General features: G+C 39.5%; 1 protein-coding gene across 1 annotated transcript in view; it reads right to left on the bottom strand.

Annotated features, from left to right (window-relative positions):
* Positions 1 to 21,203, bottom strand: part of LOC141903116 (uncharacterized) — a 48,387-nt gene that overhangs the window by 2,045 nt on the left and 25,139 nt on the right. Inside the window, exons 10-36 of the mRNA XM_074791084.1 lie at positions 21,074 to 21,169; positions 20,653 to 20,771; positions 19,862 to 20,014; positions 19,005 to 19,175; positions 18,120 to 18,284; positions 17,297 to 17,411; positions 16,525 to 16,715; positions 15,664 to 15,855; positions 14,972 to 15,132; positions 14,350 to 14,662; positions 13,912 to 14,060; positions 12,789 to 12,903; positions 12,112 to 12,267; positions 11,502 to 11,650; positions 11,040 to 11,184; positions 10,524 to 10,736; positions 9,732 to 10,043; positions 9,171 to 9,323; positions 8,444 to 8,724; positions 7,791 to 8,013; positions 7,289 to 7,459; positions 6,515 to 6,676; positions 5,956 to 6,173; positions 5,055 to 5,387; positions 3,867 to 3,975; positions 3,028 to 3,212; positions 1,754 to 1,768 (exon numbers count right to left, since the gene is read on the bottom strand). Coding sequence (XP_074647185.1) covers positions 1,754 to 1,768; positions 3,028 to 3,212; positions 3,867 to 3,975; positions 5,055 to 5,387; positions 5,956 to 6,173; positions 6,515 to 6,676; positions 7,289 to 7,459; positions 7,791 to 8,013; positions 8,444 to 8,724; positions 9,171 to 9,323; positions 9,732 to 10,043; positions 10,524 to 10,736; positions 11,040 to 11,184; positions 11,502 to 11,650; positions 12,112 to 12,267; positions 12,789 to 12,903; positions 13,912 to 14,060; positions 14,350 to 14,662; positions 14,972 to 15,132; positions 15,664 to 15,855; positions 16,525 to 16,715; positions 17,297 to 17,411; positions 18,120 to 18,284; positions 19,005 to 19,175; positions 19,862 to 20,014; positions 20,653 to 20,771; positions 21,074 to 21,169 — 4,765 coding nt within the window. The remainder of the gene's footprint in view (positions 1 to 1,753; positions 1,769 to 3,027; positions 3,213 to 3,866; positions 3,976 to 5,054; positions 5,388 to 5,955; positions 6,174 to 6,514; positions 6,677 to 7,288; positions 7,460 to 7,790; positions 8,014 to 8,443; positions 8,725 to 9,170; positions 9,324 to 9,731; positions 10,044 to 10,523; positions 10,737 to 11,039; positions 11,185 to 11,501; positions 11,651 to 12,111; positions 12,268 to 12,788; positions 12,904 to 13,911; positions 14,061 to 14,349; positions 14,663 to 14,971; positions 15,133 to 15,663; positions 15,856 to 16,524; positions 16,716 to 17,296; positions 17,412 to 18,119; positions 18,285 to 19,004; positions 19,176 to 19,861; positions 20,015 to 20,652; positions 20,772 to 21,073; positions 21,170 to 21,203) is intronic.

Raw genomic sequence — 21,203 nt, 5'->3', positions numbered from 1 at the left:
TCTTCCATGAAATTTACTTCAGCGAGTATACAACGAGTAATCTGATTGGCGCCGCAAAGATGCGCATGTACCTGCACACCTGGTCTAGTGTGGCAGGGGTTCGTGCCGTGGCTGAGTGTAGCCATCAGGTTCGAAGCAAAGGGAGGATGCCTTGACAGGGATTCGAACCTGATGGCATCGGAGACTTCGCCACAGCCAAACAGTCGAACCTCGTTAATACAATTCTGTTTAAGACGAAGCCCGTTTATTGCGATGATTTCCAGCATGTCCCGGCTGAGATATTTTACATCAATCCAGATTTGGATGATACAAAAGTCAATATTCCTTTAGCCCACAAGATTAGTATCAACGAGGTTCCGCTGTACCTGAAATCCGATTGTGTGTTTGTGTAATAATCGAATCAAACCCTGACATAACCATTATTTTTCTTGGTTTTAAAACCGGTAAGCGGGTTGAATTACGATACAGTCGACCTAACCTAACTCATACGAGGCCAACTTGGGACAAAAACCTAAAATCATATTCTGACTTCGTACATGCGTTTCGTGATTCTAAACGCGGACTTTAGCTTAACTCGGACCAATTTTTCCGATCCCAATTTGTCTGAGTTTGGTGAGGTTGACTGAAGAATTGTACCTATGACGAGGATGGGTCCAAGCCGTAGATCGATAACTGCATGAAATGGATTCATGGATTCTCTATGGGTACCATGGATTCTTTTTTCTTTCATATTCTACAATCTATAAATCTCCTGAAGTCTTCCTTATATTTCGTAACTAATAATGCAAAAATAGCAATTCCAATAACCTAAAATTTGCAAATTCCCTGTTTACCATTTCCCTGTTTTACCTGACTGCTTTGCTGCATTATCTTTAATACGCCTAGAGGTAGCTTTTGATTACAGTAGGATATCACCGACTGAACCGTAACACCCCCTAGGACAAGCTTAACCCTCCCGCACAAGATTTTTTTCGAGTAGGCTAGATTCACGGCAAAATCCGAGAAAATGGTATTCTGGCAATGGGAAGCGACGGCATAAATATACGTATGATTGTCAAAAGATGCAATCTAGGGAAAATAACCAATCAGGTTACTAACCATCCTCCATCGGCAGTGTTTCAATCGTGATGGCACCGAGACTGCCACGGGCCGAAACCTGATTAGCCTGAGTGCGCATGTACATGTGCAACTTTGTTGATGTCATTATTGGCCAATTAGAAATCTCATTTTACTTCATAGCCCGGGTCACTCCATTTATGGTTATCCGTTGACCTCAAAAATTATACAACGGACAATCTGATCGGTGCCTCGAATGTTTGCGCGGCTAACCTGAGCATGTACCCACGCACTCGTGCTAATCAGACTAAGTGCCGTAGCCGAGTATCGCGAGATGCCATCAGATTCGAATCCCTGCCCAAGGAGGATGAAAAACTATTGACGAAGCCGAGCTAACTTCACTCAGTAGAAAACTGACGCTTTCTCAAAATGTATGCGTTTACACATGAAAAATCCAAGAAATAAAAGCCAGTCACTACCGGTATTTGTCAAACACGAATCTGGCGTAAGCATAGGTTCCTCTGAATGAACAGATAAAAAAAACCAATACAAATAATTCTCAGAGGTCATCATGCTGCGTGGGAGTTAGGCTAACATATACGTAGGTAGACAACATATTTCTAGGTACCCTGTATTTGTGCTGTTTGAAGGTGGTCAGAGGAGGTTAGATTACAGAAAGAGAGTGAGTCAAACTTACTGCTGTAGTGAATACCTGTAGTTAGCAATGGATATAAATATAAAACAGTACACATTAAACTAACATGCCGCTCAACATTTTCGAGCATCCGGGCAGCCGTTTTCACGAGAAAATCTCGTCAACTATTAAAGCAATATGATTATTTCGTGCAGTGAAGGAACGAGTGAAGGATAAGCATTGTTCAAAACACAGGGTCAAACATTCATCATGCATGCTTCATCTCGAGGCTTTGCTAACCCCCCTCGCCGCAATCTGCTGTCTGGACTCATCCTTTGAGTAATATTCAATACTTCATCTGATCACCATTCTTTTTTCGATCTTCACCTACGTACGTTCAGGACTTCACCTCTGACATTTACATCAGTCATTTTATCACCAAAAGTTCTTAATTCATCATCGAGACTATTTGAAATGATGAATGTCCAAAGGGGTCATTTCAGGCTGCAGATTGACCTAGATTGATTCAAATTGGACCAGGACAGTGACTGGATGAGTTATAACTAATACACTGCGCATTTCACAATTCTCACAAACTGCATTAAGCCAAAACACTTTCTGAAGTCAAGAAATATTCAATTATATTTCATAATCTACGGATTCAATTTTAGAAGAGTTTTCATACAATACTGGATTAGCCATGTCATAGATACAAAATGCGGACAATCATTGATTACGAAGCATGCATGCAATTAGTGAATTAGCCAGACGTACCTATAGGTGGCGTGTCTAGTCGTTTAACCCTGTGAGTACAAAACAACAAGATCTGCACTCTCCCGACAAAAATACTTAAGTGTGTTAGTAAAAATATTAACAGGTTTTGTTTGTAACATGCTGACAGTGATAGAGGCAAATGTTTCTTCTGAACATGTGCAAACCTGAGGGCAGGTTGCGTCAAAATTAGTAAGTTCACTCCAGCGGATTGATGTACATCAACCTGAACTAGGAAATGTGGAGGATAAGAACAGACACAACAGCGACAAGACAAATCCGCACACGGGGAAAGGAAACCAATGACGTTCACTATTGGACTACAGTCAATGAAGTTTTCATAATTTCGTCAAGTCCTATAATTGAGTCAGAATTCAAATCTGCATTCATTGTTTTTTTTTTCTCACAATAGACGATCTCCTATATCAAGTATGGGGCCGGCACGTAAAAAATGAATCAGTGACTTCCAAACACCAAGTTAATTATGTGATCAGTGTTTCATCGAGTTTATGCAATGTGCTACCTTTACCGAACAGGGGGGAGGGGGCGTTAAACATGAGACTTACCCTCCTCCGGTCCTCAATTTAGTTTTCAACTGTCCGACCTCTCTCGTCAACGTCTCGTTCTGTTCGACGTGTTCGTCGACCTCTCTTTGTAGTTTACGTTTCGACGCGATTAACCTCGTCACCTCTTCTTCCGCCTCGTCGACTTGACGCTTCAGCGCTTTCACTCGGTTATTCATCTTCTCGATCTGAAAATGTACGAAATACACCGATATATCACGACCCCGGTTTAGCAGGGTGGCCACTTTCCGCCAATTTACAAATTCCCTGATATTTCCAAGTTATAACATATAATTACCCGAGTAAATTTAAGGAATTGTTAAAATGTAACAATTTTTTATGAATCATGTATTGATTGTATGAAACACTTGGTCAATTACAATCCTAATTCCCCCAGTTTTCCAGCGTTCTTTGCAAATTTTTTTACGTTCCCAGAGTTTTCCCTGATTATTTTCTAGATTTTTCTGATTCCCCAAGTCTTCCAGGTTTTCCAGGTCAGTGGGCACCTAGTTTAAACAAACTATTCAATTGCCAGGGCAGCCATCTGTTATCGTGATTTCGAGATAATTAAGTAAAGGATTTTTGCTGAAAACTTCCAAACACAACCCATTTTTTCAATGAAAGCTGCTGGCACTTTTATGATCTACCGGCAAGTGATTATATTCATAACTTTTCATATGGATGGTTTTAAGATATATAGTACGACAGTGATACGCTTGTACGGTAAACGCCTATACCAAGTAGAGTCCTAGGTTCAATGTGCAAGATTGGCTCAATATTCTGGAACATATATACACAAGGTGAAGGCGAGGTCTACAGGATGAATTATGATTGGTATTTACCTGATCTTTGTACTGATCTGCGTGGCTTCTCTCTTCTTCAGCTTGCATCATATATTCTTTAACTTTCTTCTCCAGACGTCGGTTGGTTTTGGCCAATTGCGATCGATCCCTGTGAATAATTAGAGGTATTTAACATAAAATATCCCTTCCATTTCCAGAAAAAAAGATTACATGAGTAACAGACATGAACCTCCGCTATTTCTAGTCTACAAAATATTTCATCATTTTACAGATTAGTCCTGGACACCTCAATCAGGTTTTCTGTATACAGTATATTCCACTAAGTTGGTTCTGTTCAACTCAGATAACCAACCATTCAACATGAAATATATGTTCAAATGTCATAGTATCCCTCCATACAAAATCATTAACCATCTAACTCCTATAACGTCAAGTCAGAGAAATTTCTATGGTCCAAAAAGTTTCACTTCTAGTTTAACTGTCATACATAGAATACCTACGTACAACAACCACAGCCCATGATTTAATATACAATAAGACACTGCATTTCTTTGACATTTGCAGAGTTGCCACTTATGTGAAGCTAAAAATCCGGAAAAAAAAAAATTTTTGAAATTAGAACGTCAGGAGATGCGTTCTGGCGCAATACGAGTTATAGGCCTCACTTTCATTACCGCCTATAGATCATTTTTTCAAATAACGATTGGTTCCGTCAAATACACCTCATATATAAACCAGAGCCAAAAACAAACGAAGCGTCAGTCGATTTCGATCGTCGCATCATCTTGGTTTAATCGTGTACTGCGGGGTTGTTGCCACAACGTGGCAGCACAATACGGCTTTTTCGAACCCTCTACGGAGCCGTCACGTTTTGATGTTTAGGGTAGAATCCCGAATTGATTTTATTATTTTCGCGATGTTTTCGTTTGTGGTTATTTGACTTCTCCCGAAAATCCGGAAATGAAATTGGATTTTTTTTTAAATCCGGAATTCCGGAGAAATCCGGAGAAGTGGCAACTCTGCATTTGGAAATATCGCTTTGCGAAGACTACGGTGAATCGAAAAATCTGTGAGGTACACAGGGTCTACTTTTCCAGCAAGTATAAAATAATACAACGTGGTTGCCATTTTCTGCCCATTCACGTATCCCCTGAGTTTTCCATGTGGTCAGACAAAATTCCAAGTGAATCAGTTTTCTAGGCTTTCCGGGACAGTGGCCAAACTTACTTCGCTTCGGCGTCGAGTTGTTCCTCCAAGTTCGCGATTTTACTCTCCAACGAAGCGATCGTCGCCTTCGATCTCGTACGCAGTTGCGTTTCCATCTCCTGCAGTTTCACCTTCAGTTCTTTGTTCTGTCGGTCGAGCATCATCCTAGTGTTCTCCAGTTTCAGCGACGTCGATCTTTCCGACGCCAGCTCCGTCGACAACTGCTCGATTTGCAGAACGTTCTTTCGCGTTTTGTCCATCAACAATTCCGAATTCGTCTGCTCCTCGTCGAGTTCTTCTTCGAGTTGTTGAATTCGCGCTTCCAAACGACGTTTTTCATCCATTAAACCAGATCTGAAAATTATAGACCATCAATCAGTTTGATTCGTCTTCTCTGGAGCAGTTTAAGACTCATCTAAAGACACTTCTATTGAATATTTACAAAAAGAAGTGCATCTGAACTGTTTTTATAGGATATCTGCGCTATATAAGACTTATTCATTATTATCATTATCATTATTTATCAGTTGCAACTGTGAGACTACCTACACGAGCAGGGAAACTGCCATGTTTCATACTACTACAAGCTGAGAAAATACTCTAATTTCTATCGTTTCAAGGGGAAATGCCACATTTTGCATATAAATGAAAGAAAGCATTGCATTTTGTATTTTTTCATATCTATACGAGACAAAATGCCGCCTTTTGCATCCGAATGAAAGAACGCATCGCTTTCCGTTATGATATTTTGTCACATTTTGTATCAAGAAGATAAAATGCCGCATTTTGCTTCTATGTGTATGAAAGAGTACGTTGCATTTTGTATAAAGAGAAAATGTGGCTAAGCGAAATTAAATGCAACATTTCGTAAATGAATCATAGTACTATTTTCATGATTTCAAAGAGGACCGTTTGAACTCACTTGCTAGAATTACTGCTGTTGATTTCTTCCTGTAATTCATCCCGTTCCGATTCAACGGCGCGGCGCGCTCGTTCCGAATTCGCCAAATCTTCCTGCAACTGGAAATTTTCCGCTTCCATTCCCTTCAGTTTCTTTTCGGCATCTTTCGCGACCTGGGCCATCGCGTCTCGGGATGACAGAGCCTCTTCGAAGTCGTGTTGATAATCTTTCATTTGTTGCTGCAAAGGTAAATGAATTATTTCACGATTCTATTCATCCTGAATTACAACTGACTTCCAAATAGCTAGAAGTTTTGTTCAAGTCCACCAGGAGCCACCCTTTGATATTCCGAATGATTTTCAGAATTGTGTGTGTCAAATTTCGAGACAACTAAACTGATGGTACTGTAACTTTCTTGTTACAAAAAACTGTTTTTAACAATCTACAAATTTACTCTGAACAATATACATACAACAAACTGACCAAGTCCCAAACTGTTCGACTTGAAATAAAGCTGAATCACAACAAATTCAGACGAATGCCTCAAACGAGCATTTTGATAAATATCCACGAATCATACCTGCAATTTCTTCAGCTGTTTCAGCGCGTCATCTTTCAGTTTATTGGACATCTCGAGTTGTCCTTCCATGTCTTTGAAATCGACCTCGAGCTTTTTCTTGGCACTGACCGCACTCGAACGTTGTCTGCGCTCTTCCTCCAGTTCTTCCTCCAATTCTCTCAACTACAAAATCGATCAATAAATTCTTATTGTGAATATCATACACACGCATCATTTTCTTAGGTCTGAAAGGGCTTCATACCATTTTTCTTCAAATAATTCAGTTTGAAAAATTATGAGTCAGACAACTCAACCCATTTGTTGAGCTAGACCCGAACAGTTAAAATCTAAAGAGTGCTGTATTTTTGGTTCAAAGCGTATTCAATCAATAAATTGATAGTGGTATAATCACTACTAGATTTATTCAAACAAAGCTGATAAATTCTATCATTCTATCATTAGACCCAACCACCTAGTATTGCCAGATGTAGTACTTTTTACCACATGCATCGCAATTTAGCAAAAAATAGTAACAACTAGGAATCTGTCAGATTATTAGAGTATCTTTGATAGAAATGCCAGACATTTCTGTTAGATCGGAACTATGAATCCCCTGCATCAATTAAACAAAACTTTTGACAGTGGTTCACTCCATGATGATTCCACAGAATAACCTCATACATGTAGAGTACTCATTAAAAATAGGATAGGATGATAATAACAGTGTAGGTTAAGTTTTATTTACCGGGTTACTACCACAGTTTATAATTTGCCTCACTAAAAATGCAACTTTACCGTTTTAAGGAGTGATTTTCGCTTGTCTTCGGCTTCTTGCTCTTTAGCCTGTATGTCGCGGTCGTATTGAGTTTTAATCGCCTGCATGTTCACTTCTAGACGAAGTTTGGCATCTTCAGTGCCTTGTAACTCGTCTTCCAACTCTTCTAACTGCGCCCTTTGCTCCTCAACCTACAGTACGTAGATAATTTACGACAATTTGAATAAAGACCGTTTACCACCAACGTGATTTTTTTATCGCCGAAGCCAAAAGAACAAGTCCACCCCGAGTCAACCTTCCATGTCCCCCAGACCAGACTACCCGATATCTCAAATAGTAGCAGTTTCACCAAAAATGACAGTAGTTTGACATCAAAGATAGTAGTTCATTTGAAAATGAAATAGAAATTATTCTGATTTTGAGAGCATTTTGATATTTCTGGGAATAGTCGAGTCCTTAAAGAGTAGAAACTACAATCTACTAGATAGCAACTACTAGATATCAAAATTCTGTGTAACTGACCTGACTTTCCAATGCTCGCTTAGCTTTTTCCAGTTCGTGGACATTTTTACCGACGTCGTCTTTGGAGGCCATCAGATCTTCTAACTCGCGCGCTTGAGTCGTTCTCAATCTGTCGCTCTCCATCAATCGTTCCTGTAACTCTTCTAATTCCCGGTTCAGCGTCAGAATTTTCGTTTCTTTCTCACGTGCCTCTTGTTCGGCGGAATCGCGTTCGATAGCAAGCCTGAAATAATCACCGTTTCGTATACAGACGATCAATTATAGGGGATTAGTATAAGCTATCTTGACAGGGACTTTTCCTAAATTTCAGGCCCATCGCACCATCCAAAGGCACCCATCAGTAAATATCAAATACGTTATATTATCATTGCAGAGAATGAAATCTTTTGTGAGATCCTATGGAATCACTGATGCTCATCCATTACTCTTTGCCCTAATCAGTTACTCTTTGCCTCCGCCCCTTCCTTCCGTTTCATCTGTCATTTATATCAATAAATGACCTTTTATCAATCAACTACATCCCATCGTTCATTTTGCTTCAAACAGAGCTAATTGTTTTCAATTTCTCACAGAGCGGGGATCTGATAGATTATGGTGTTTAATCTGGATTTCTTCCAACGATCTATCCAGATCAAGCGATTCAACTACGGTACCTTTCGGAGATAGCCTTCTCCTCGGCGATCGCCTGGTCAAACTTCTTCTGTCGTTTTTCCAACTGCGAAATGTTATTTCTCTGCGTATCGAGAGCCAGCGTTAGATCTTCGACTTCCGTCTGCAGGCGTTTTCGAGATCGCTCTAGTTTGTCGTTTTGACTCTGGAGTCCTTCGTTACGCTGGACATGACCGTCGAGATCGCGCAGCACTTTCTTCTTGCTGTCTTCCAACGTGTCGATCACCTGAAGATCCTCGTCGCTTTTCTTCTTCATATCAGCAACCTGTGAACGACGGAAAAGGAAATACATAAAAGCACAACTCGAAGGATCATACGTGAGTTCAGTTTTCTGCTCTCTACTGTCCCTGTTATGGGGAAAGGCGGGAGATATAGCAGGACACTATATGTATGAACCACGGACTGGTAATCCATGAACATCTCTTTTGGATTAAGTTTTCCGCACTATAACAGCAGGATATCCAAAATCAACCCTAACATAATCAAATGAAGACGATCTATATTTTTGTCAATGACACTCGCTGAATAATCGGTTTGTGTGCACATAGAGCAATGACGATGTTCAACGCATCAATTTCTTCATTGCCTAGCTTAATATGACACTCAACAGTATTTATTGCTTTTGTATTTCATTGCTTTTGTTTTCAGGTTTTAATTGATGACGTCAAAAAAGTTTCGGATAATCAGTTGACTACAAACGAACGAACAAACCTGTTGAGTCAGTTGCAGAACTTGCTTCTCGAAACTACGTTTCGCCTCTTCCTCTTCCTCCAACTGCTCGTGTAAATTTTCCACCTCTCCCTCGAGTTGACGACATTTCGTTTGCGACGATAACTTTGACCTTGTCTCCTCGGCTAACGCTTCCTATAAATCAATAAAACAACACGTTAGCTAAAATAAATAATGGCACTCGGGCATGAAACGGTTCCAGACTGGCTGGCATTGTGAACAAAATCGGCTTCGTTCCATATGCTCATTGGCATGCCGCAAGCGTGTCATCAAGCCAGCAGCGGCCCTATTAAGTTTAGAAGATTTTTTTCAGTTTAGAAGAGTTTTACGTCCCAACCGCAAGTAACAAGTGTAAACTTAGCGGGTCTTAGAGATGGCCAGGGCCAATTTATAGGTTGTTATGGCTCACGACCTGAGTAAGTTAGCTGAGCATAGTACGTGTATGTGTCTGGGCAGCCAATGCCAGACGTGGTTTCAAACTAGGGACCGCTTGGTTCCCAGTCCTCCACTCATTCAACTGAGCTAAAAAGTGGCATAAATTACCTGCGCCTCGCTGAGCGACGATTCGACGGTGGCGACGCGTTTACTGAGTAGAGAGGCTTTAGAATCGGCTTCCTCGAACGCCTGACCTGTCTGGTCTAGCTCCGATTGCAGTTTATTATAGCGGTCGACCGTTTCGCTGTGCGCGCGTTCGATTTCGCCGAGTTTCATCGCGTAATCCTGAGCTTGTTGCTCCAATTGTTTGCGTTTGCGGTCGATTTCGCTACGCGTCGACGTCAACTGTTTTATCTCGTGAGCCATGTCGACGTTCTCCGCTTCCAGGTTCTGTTTCGATTTCTCCAAACTCGCCTTGGCCTGAAATAGAAAACGATCGTCGCAAATTCATAACGATACGTCCTTTATACACAACCCTGTGGTGGAATTTAAGGAGCATCTCAAAAGGATAACATACAGCGCTTTAAACCAAGGTATAATTGACAATAAACGAAAGTTTACTGCTTTTTATTCAATTTCTAAGCAAGGCCAAGGGCACGAAACTTTCAGAACGGTAGCACGTGCCTCCGGCTTTAGAGTCTGAATCCGCGCCTGAATTTTCCAAGAACTTTTTTGAATTTTTTCCAGGGTGGGAAACTGAGAAAGGGTTAATCAATTAATGCGGCTCCGTAAGCCAACAAGGATGGTTTTAATGTAGCTAGTGAGGATCCGCCAGCTTTGCGTCTTCTGGTTTATGATATCAATTGAATTTGATCAAACTTTCCTCTAATACACTTATACAGTTGTGAATGTAAATTTCGTAAATTTTCAACGATGCTTCCTATCAGACTTGACACGTACCTTTCGGACAGTATCGAGCTGTTCGTTGACCTGTTCGAGCTGTTGAGCGTGTTTGTGGCGCGTCTCTTGCATGGACTGTTCGTGCGCTTTTGCTTCGTCTTCTATAGACCGTTTCAATTCGGTAACTTCTGTTTCGCGTTTGGCCCTGACCTCCTGTATCGATGCCGTTGTATCCAACGAGTCTTCTAACTCTGTTTTCAAAGCTTCCAGCTCCTAATAAACAGAAATTTAAATTGGTCAGATCTTTAGCTCAGCGACCCCCTAAATTAATAATAAATGATTACTAAATCTTTACCCATCCATCAATGAGAAAATCATTGCACAAATTTTAGCTACAATCAGGGCTACTTTCTATCAGCTTAATCGGTGAAAAAAAAACATAAAATCTTTTCAGGAATTTTTTGTGGAAATATAAAAGAATACGTTCAGATTAATCAGTTATCTAGCGTAAAACCTTCAGAAAACCTTTAGTTGGCAGGAGAAGTTGTTCCTCACTGGAAGGGTCGAGATCCTTACCTCATTAAGATCACGTTTCTGTTTTTCGGCTTTATTTCGCGAGGCTCGTTCAGCGTCGAGATCTTCCTGAATTTCCTGAACTTGGGATTCTAGTTCGCGTACTTGTTTCTGAGCGACCGTTCGGCCGGCGATTTCTTCGTCGCATCTAAAAAAATATCGATATCACGTTCGTGATCCCCAGGTGATCTGATAAAGGCATCTCATTTTATAAAAACTTTGCATGGAAAACAGTTTCACTTTGAACTTCAAGTTTAGATTTATTATGTAACAATTAGTTGGTAAGTTGTTTTTGAAGATGACATTTTTGTGCCATAAGCATTACATAGGCAGTAAAGGGTTCAACCATAAACAAGGACTTGATGGTGGACTTTTGTCTCCTTGGAAGTCCGTTGAAAATACAAGAAATAGACAGTTTCACAGGTCATTTTTCCCCGATGCTCTTTGTGCCGGGGCTAAACGTACTTGGTTAATGCTTGTTGAAGTTCCTCTTCACGTTTCATTAAAGTTGCTTGTAGTTCATCGCACTGAAGTTTTTTCTCAGCTAGCTGCTCTCTAACATCGTTCAGTTCCGTTTCTAGTTTACGCCGGATTTTCTCCAGTTCAGCGCGAGCCTGTGAAAAAGGAAAAAATTACGACCTCAGATATTTTCAGCTTTGCGCTAAAACTTACTCAATCCTGATCACAAGGGATTTTGACTGTTTCATGAAACATCGGAATTGAAATTGCATTCTATACTTGGACTGTAAACAGATTTTGAGAATAAAATGTGATTAGAAGATAGATTAAGTAAAGAATAGATGAAACTAAAAACATATTCTGCAAATTTTCTTCTAATTTCTCATCTTCTTAAGCACAAACTAGCGGATAAACCTAGCAAGCAGGGGCCTAAGAGTACAGAACATTTAAAATAGCATGCTAGGTTGCACATTTTGCTCTCTCAAACATAGAATTGGGATAGATGACTCCTGGGGGAGTAAACAAGGTAGTTTCTTCACTGATTCTATCATTGTGGATATTAGCAAATAGCACTCAATACTTTTAGGAATTATCGTCAATATGCTCTAATGCCTACCTGTTGCTCTTTTTTCAGTTTCTCTTCCAAATCAGCGATGATTGCTTCGTATTTAGACTTCGATTTTGTGAGCTGCTTTACACGATCTTCCTCCTGGGCTAAATGATTCACCATTTCTGTCACTTTTTCTTCCAATGTCTTTTTCTCTCTCACCAACTAAACAAACAGAAATTCAGTTGAATTTATCCATTCCATATTATGTATTAAAAACGGAGACTTAAAAACTCCTTAAGACTGCATGTACTATGTATTATTTCATGGATTTCGAAATTTTTCTGGACCCTAGTTCAAAGGTTGTTGGCTAAAATTTGATTTCAGAGTAAAATGACTGACCCAAGTTCCACAGAAGTTGGTTCAGTTTGACTATCGAGTTAAGAATAATGAATTCATTTTGAATCAACTACAATTGAACACAGAGTAAGGTAAGGTAGAATTAAATCAAAATTAAAATGTACTCGTTCAACCAACAGTTTCATAGTACAGGACCCAGTTCTGCAGTTATCGAATAAGTTTGAGTGTACAGTCAAAATATCTTCATTTTCAGTGTTTTGAATTATGAGTCAAAAGACTCAAATATTAGATTTAAAAGTAAGTTCATTTTCAACATTTCAATTCTCTAGTCACCAACAACTGTACAGCATAAATCGTACTAAAGTTCAACAGGTGAAAAAATATACCTTTGCATTGCTATCACTACTAGAAGCGACATCCTCTTCAAGTTTTTTCAGCTTCGATTCGATGGCCACTTTCTCCAACTGCAGCTTCTGCCTCGACTGTTCTTCTTCTTCCAACCTTGTTAACAAATAGTCATATTCATCATATGAAACCTGATGTCGCAATGTTTTCTTATACATAACTACACTATTTCATAAATCGCACGCGCAATAATATTTCTAAGTATCGAACTGACCAACATTAAGATCCAGTTGCACTAAGTGACACATGCCTAGTTATTTTCTCGTATTCCAATGCGAAACCATTGAAATCGACAAATTAGGGATATTCGATCGTGTTAAAACACCGAAAAATCTCTTAACTCAAGTAGGCTTCTAAACGTAAACGTAGCAATATGACATACCTGTGTTCATACTGATCATTGTTTCTCTTTCACAAACACCCATAATAATCAAATAATCAACTTTATATTATTATTGATATTGAACTATTTGACTTCTATATATATGGAATACACTAACGAATTGGCCATCAAACCAGGCCGACGTATTGGCAAATATACACAGCCCAATATAACTTCGAATAAAAGGCTTTCTACACGTCACAGTCATTTGAGGTAAAATATCAGGGATGTGGATATTTCAGGCTGTTAGACTCATACATAGATATATCAGCTGCTGATATCTATGTTAATATATCATAATTCTACGCAAATGATATATATTTCCAATTTGTTGTTACATGTATTTGGCTACCAGTTGGCCATCTTGGATTATATCAAAACCAAAATGTCAGGGTGATTGCGCATGATTTGATAACTAAGAGGCGTATTCTAAGGAATCAATGATGATCTTATCAAATCCCCAGGAAATTTGATATCAATGATTGTATGTGATCATATTGAGTGATTACAAAATCGCCAGTTACGCAACACGCATATCAAGTTATCATTCCATTCAATTACCAAGCCAAAACAATAAGGCTTCTTAGTTGTGCAGTATTTATCAATCATCTGCATAAATTCTCGTTATACCAAGTTCAATGAGGAAACATGAGGTATAGATTTTCTAGCATTTCGGATAAGAATACAAGCAAATAAATTTCAGGATTCTAGAAGCGACTTACTGTTCTTCTAAATCTTGAACTGTAGTCTGCAGTTTTTTCTTCTCTTGCATAATGGCGGTACTTTTCTCGTCCTCTTCTTCCATTCGAACCGTCATATCTTGTATGATATCTTCCAATTCAGCTTTTCTCACTTGAAGTCTGTTTCGTGTCTGAAATGGCGAACATTCGACCCTCTAGATCATTCAAGACGACTTGTTTTTTACATATTACTAATTCTCGAATTAGTTTTTAGTAATAACTTGAGGTCATGAGCATCATATTTCATGTGCTTTTAATGTTGAGACTTTTCTTTTCATTCATGAAATGACTAATGGGGATATTTCCATTCTGATTTAGACCCTCAGGAAGAGTTTTACACCATGGCACACGGCCGTTTTTCATACAGTGTTTCATGAAAAACCTAGAGTTCAATTATTACCCCACCGATTAGAAACTAACCTCTTCAGCTTCAGTGCATAATTCAATTTCAGCCTGCAACTGTTCGCTTAGTGTCATCTTTTCATCGACGAGTGCCGTATTGCGCTGTTCGGCCGCCTTACATTGTTCTTGCACTTTCTCGAATTGATCTCTGTATTTCTTCAGCTCTTCCTCTTTGTCACGAAGATCGTCCTCTTGTCTAGTCACCGCTAGCAGCGGTTTCACCTTCGTGAAAAGACGCCACCATTGCCAGTTACGTAGTTTCAGGTAAGCGCTGCAGTTACGCTGAATAACTCGAACAGCGGACAATTGCTGTATACGTTTCTTGTAATTCCTGAAAATCAAACGACAAAATAATCAAGCTTTGCTTTAGAAAGTAGAAAGTCCGTCAACGTCTACTGTGTCTCTATAGACCCTACCATCTACGTACATAAATAAAAAGTTTTCAACTTAATCAAATCTGGAAATCGAAATTCATATATAGTGGGCAAATCTGATTGGATCATTGCAGATTTTTGTGCGGTAATGCAGGCACAAATAGCTGCACATTCGGTCTACTATGGCAAGGTTTCATACTACAGCAGGGCCGCAATATTTTCAGGTTTAAGGGAGGGAATGAGGGAGGAAATGGAGAAACATTTACCTTCTTCCTATAGCACCTCGTGCACGTGCTTGGAACTGCACAATGATATCCGTAAGTTTCAAATCACGTTCTTCCTCGAGATGAGCGAGAACACCAGCTCTGAAGAATACTTTACTTTGGCCAATACGATACAAATTCTGATCCAATTCAAGTGCAAGAATCTAGAACAAAATAGGCAGGAGTAAAATCAAAATACTATAGGCAACCACATGGTATTTCTGAGGTTTCCTAGGATTGCCTAATGCTACTATGGCAATTGAGGATTCCACTGGTGCCGAGGATTCACTAAACCCAATGCACACAACGCAGGGAACCACGGACACAGAGTAAAGAAACATGTTTCTGAGCATTTCCCTGTGTCGAGTGCGTTTACGAGAAACAAGAAACATTGTTTCGGGAACAATGTTTCCGAAATTAAACGCTTATATTTGTTTCCGTAATTCCTAGCGTCGTGTGCATCAGGCTTTAAGGAACACTAGCCCATGCGTGGTAGGATATCGATGCCTTTTCAGATTCAAAGAAATCTCGGTAGTCGACTGTGGCGGTAGTCAATGTCTGACTTAGTTCTAGATTCAACTAAAATCTATGCATATTTCCATCAAATTTACTGATGAAATAAATTGTGTCAATTAATATGAGCCCAGAAGATCGATCTTAGTTCCATTTCTCACGACTTATCACGATTTTCTTACCATTTGCTCGCACGCCTTCTTGCCGTCCATGAAACCGTTCGGAATAACGCCGGGAACGAGAATTTCGTAACGCTGTTTGAATTCCTGGAACACAATTCGATTCGGGAATCCTTGACGACAGATTCGAATTCCTTCCAGAACACCGTTACAGCGCAACTGATCCAGCACTAAATGGGCTTCAATTTTACCAGCCTACAATAACACGAATAACAACTCATAGCAAATAAAGAATTTCCCAACAGCTCAGGGAAAAGGAATACTCAACTACAGACTTTCATTCTATATTCGAGCCCACTTTTACCAGGTTTATTAAGCTGGATTTCTGTATATACATGTAAGTCATATCAAATATTTTGGATCATTTTCTATATTTGTAATGTCAAATTTCTTCCCACTCTGTCAGGTTTTTACTACGTGCCACAAAAAACCATATTCCTAAAAGCTTCGGCTTAAATGGGCTTTACTGTACAACTAGATTCTATATGCCCGCCAAATTCAAGACCGGTATTCCGTCATAACTCAAGTGCTAAATTTAAGCGTCAACAAAAATGAATGAGCTCCTAACTGTTATCTACATGGCCATCTACGTGGTCAAGCTGCAGTTTTCTGAATCAGGCACAACTAAGGAAACTTTTCAGGACATTGATCCAAATTCAATATAATGAAAGGGGCATAGGTAATTAGAGGAATAGCCCCTCAAAATGAGGGATGGTTCTAGACTGGTGATCCTATCTAGAACCATCCCTCACTGGTTAAGATAGGCGAGATATTCTGTCCTCCTTATGGCCCTATTATGATGTTTGTAACTCGTTCAATTTATAACAAGGGTATATAAGGTACGTATCGTGAGCGAAATGTTACCTTTTTCTCATGATTTGGAATGATACATCGAACAAAGTTCGGGTTTGTATGATGGAGAGTGGTCATAAGACGCGAGAGTTGTTCTTTGTACAGTTGACTGACGGTTCGAAACATTCCTTTACGCGTTTTACGAGCGCTGCCGAACGGACTGTCGCTGCCTTCTGTCGCCGACATTCCTATTATATTCTCGGCTACAAGAGGAAAACATTTAATATTTTAATGCATACCCAAGATACGAGTTAAATGATGATGCAATTAACCAGAAACAAAGTCTCCAAGATGGACATTCACACACCAAAATAAAACCCACACAGACCCACCCTACAATGTCTTTTACCGCATTTGGGCCAGTTGCTCAAAATTTGGTTAACTCAGCGTTTTCAATAAGAGCCAGGTCCCAGGTCCCAGACCCGTCTGTCGTTTCTAAAGGACCGCCTGTTTTTTCAAACCAGCTTTCCTTTCAGGGACTGTGACATATTATGGGACCCTACTGTTTTTCAAAGGGACCTGGCTTGTTAATTTCTTATTGAAAACACTGGTCTAGTGGATAGTTGACATAGTGACAATTAAAACTTCATCATTACTATGGTATTCATCCGCCGGTTATCTATAAATAACTTTTGAGCAACTGACCCCCTGATTCAAATATATTCGGACATTTGATTCATGCTATCAGTTTGAAGAAATTTGACAGACTTTCACCTGCCCCAAGTGATTTTCTAACCGTTCAACTTTACATCATAGCACCGGAGTACATCCAAGTTTCACTTACTGTCTTTCCAGATGTGACTTATGAAACTGTCCGATGAATTCTGCATTAAACCAACGATTTGTTCGTTCAATGGATCCATGTTCTTCAACAACCACATAGCAGAAGAATAATCCACCTGAAAGCAGATACGAGTGAAAAAATTTTGAAAACAACCGGTGATGATAATTTGTTCGGTCGAGGCATGGGATGGGTTTGGTTCGGTCAGGGCAGCTTTCTTAAGTAAAGTCATCCTTGATAAAGCTGGTTCTTATGGCATGCATAGAATTTTTTTTCAAGGGATCTTCTAATTTTTAGAGCTCAGTTTTTTACTTAAGTGGCTTGTCATATGACATATCTTCATTCAAGTTTGCCAGCGCTCTATCATGAATGCTTTTTAAAATGGTTACGTGCAATGGCCCCCTTATCAACCAACATACAATTTACTTTTAAGCTGGAAATAAAATTTGTTAAGATCAAATCGAAGGAATCTTGCATTTTCTTTTGCAGCAGCAGCAGCAGCAGCAGCAGCAGCATAGATGACTGAGAAAAAATTACAATTCTTGGAACTAAAATTTGTATTTCCGATTTCCCAGATTTTTACGGCGAAAAAATCCAACGCGTTCTACTGCTAGAACGCCAAGAAAAAAGATGGCGGATTTTGCCGGTGGCTAAATTCAATACTGCAGAGCCGGGTCGTATAGAAAAACCATTGGCGATCAATCCAAAATTAGAAAATATTGGCAAAAACCATAGGAAAGGGTACAGTACTCGACGGAAATATTATTGGTAACGCTAGAAAGTACTGCCACAAGGGCTTTTCCCCTCGAGCCAAAACCGTACGTACCACACCGGCATAATGTTGCAACAGAAATCCTTCCTCGGATCGGAAGTCAGCTTTCTGGAATTTTGGATGCATGTAATGTTCTTTCACTAATTTCTCTACGAAAGTTTTATCGGTCGCCTTCGGGAACCAGCATTCTTCGTCCAACAATGCCATTATACCCATCGGCTAAAAAAAAATACAACAAACACATCACGAGAATGGGGCATGTTTACGTTAAACGAGTATCCACCGGGTACACTAGTCGTTACTCAGTTATCCACATTGAGTTCCATCTATATTCCAGTGGCGTAAACCTTCGATGATCATCAGAACTGGATCCCTCATAACTATATCATGTCATTAATCGGTATTAATTATCTACTACAGAGCAGCCTAGAAGTTACTTAACTCACAACGCATCGGGCGTTCGTCGGAGATTATTGCGTCTTTCTTTTCCATATTCGATAAAACGAATTAGAAACGCGTATCAAATTGGTTACTACCACGGTTCAAATTCAATGAGTTTAGCGCGCATGCGTCCAACACACATACGAATCAATAACAGCACCCTTCTTTTTGAGTGCAACTTCTGGTATTTGAATAAAATACATGCAGTAACATTATTAACGCTAAAGGCCCGTTCTAAGTTGTTGCACTCATACGCATGCTGCGAAATACGTCTTGCCAGTGATATTAGGCCAGTAACTTTGAAACGCATATTCGTCACAAGTGTCTAACATTTTTGGAACTAAACAAAAACAAATTACAGAACTTGATTTGAACGATGTAAAATTAAACGCAAACAAAGACTAAGTTTCTTCTAGACTGTACCGTATTATATGTACTGTACATGTATTATGGTCTAAAAAAAATTAAAAAGTTTTCTTATTTACGCTTTTAACTCACCTTCTCAATAAGGTCGATAGTTGGCTGTAAATCCAACCCGAAATCGATAAACGTCCAGTCTATTCCTTCGCTTCTGTATTCTTCTTGTTCGAGAATGAACATCGTGTGATTGAACAACTGCTGCAGTTTCTCATTAGTGTAGTTTATACACAACTGCTCAAACGAATTCAACTGAAATAAATTTGAAATTTTGTCGAGAAACGTCGGCCGGAATTGTTTGAGGATCGAGTGCGTACATCTCGGAAGTATCTACGTTAACCCATTAGCACTCGTGAATTATTTCACTATGTCATGTCTAATACCTCTCAGAAAATTTAGGGGAAAATCCACATTTATCACAATACAGAATAGCTTATTTCCAGTTGATTTTCATGTACTACGTAAGTAGTTTATTTTGTTGTAAACACAAGGCTTTCATATGATATGAGATGCGATGAGGTGGGCCCCCAAAATCATGACCTTCTGCCATCCAACATTCATTCCGACTTACTAAGACAGAAGGCAGTGAACACTCAGATCTGTCATATATCTATCATGTTCATACTCAAAATACTCAATAATTTCAAGTAGGAAGATGTTGATTTCTGGACAGAATTATGAGGTCTAGGGCGTCTAGTTTATCTTCAGCGAGGTTGTCTCCACAGATGAATCTCCATCGCTCTACGATCTGTGGTACAACAGACGCTATGGTTCTCGGTGAAAGTCTATCCTTAGTTGATAAATGGGTTCGTTTCCCATTGCAACAGATTCAGGCGGCTCGAGCAGTGATAGGCACGGCAGATGTGGGCGGCTTGAGGGCTAATAGGTTATGATACAGGTTTCCTAAAGAGATATCAGCCTATTTGAGATTATTCTACCTGGAATATCTCGAAACCAGCGATATCGAGAATACCGATGAACGATGCTCCCTGACGCTTGGTGCGGTCCAGCGATTTGTTGATTCTCGCAACGATCCATTTAAACAACCTTTCATACAGCGCTTTTGTTATCGCTTCTAAAGCGAATTCAGCCTGAAAAATAATATAATTAAAGATTGGTTCAGCAGTTTTTTCCAGCAAAATTTCGCACAATACTGTGTTTCATTATCGTTATTGTTGATCCACATAACTCAAAATTTCTATTGGGCAGCTGAATTGAACGAACATTGCAAGATGTGAAGTGGAGCAGTCCCAATTTTTTTATTCATTCAATGGGGTACCGGCACTAATATTGTGGTATGAGAGGATTCCTCGACGATCAGCCGGGTTGGCTAGTGTTTACTCAGCAACCGTGCTTCAATTTCATCTTCATTTCACGGTTTAATTCGCATTTCAACTTTTCTAATTAGTAATCTAATTTTCAGCGAAATCTATACCCATTCACTGAGCAAGAAAGTGAATCCTGAATCCAGTAACATCTAGTTTGACAATCTTCAGATTTGGCAGCGTGAAATTCCAGTTGGAATTTCATCGAAAATGAACTCATTTTCACTACGAACAACTTGGTGTATTAATGCGCCATTTGGTGAATGCCGGTACCTCAATGCAATGCAACTATGCATATGGATAGGATAAGTTGCAATTAGTTGATTATAGCAGTATATAGTAGTTCAAGTCGCGATGATGTGACTAGGGTGGCGCTAGCATTGTTGTTACTGTATAGTTGTTACCTGTTGTTTGGTTTGAGCTTTGTGAACGTATTCTCGCCCGACTTTAACTTTAGGTCTGAGGAACGCGCGAGTCATGTCGGTGACATTAATACCCAGTAAATGAGCAGCTTTTTGAGCCTCTACAACGATGAAATAAATCAAAAGAATAAATACTTATCAAGCGTCTTGCCCTAAGTTCTAACCACTAGCCCTCACCACTCCAATAATATAAAAGGACTGATAAACTAAAATAACCCTTCTATTAGTAGCCAAATTTGAAGAGTACAACTGTATTTATATGGGCCTTAACAGCAAGCAAATTGCAGTCATTACTTAATAAATTCCATTCAACTAGCCATGAAGTGTGACAAGTTCAAAATGCTATATGAAGAGAAACTGCTTTTAAAAACCAGATTTTTGAGAAAAAGTAGATAGGACTCACCGGTATTATCCGGTAATGTAGCCTGATCGTTGTGCCGTTCGGATTTAAATACCATGTTACCAAATTGTAATACAGCAGAAATAACTCGGATAACAGCTAAAAACGAGATATAAAACATCCAAATATTCAC

This window comes from Tubulanus polymorphus, chromosome 4 (assembly GCF_964204645.1).
Source record: "Tubulanus polymorphus chromosome 4, tnTubPoly1.2, whole genome shotgun sequence".
NCBI lineage: Eukaryota > Metazoa > Nemertea > Palaeonemertea > Tubulaniformes > Tubulanidae > Tubulanus > Tubulanus polymorphus.
Note: the sequence above shows the minus strand (reverse complement) of the source record. Positions and strands in the feature narration are given on the sequence as shown.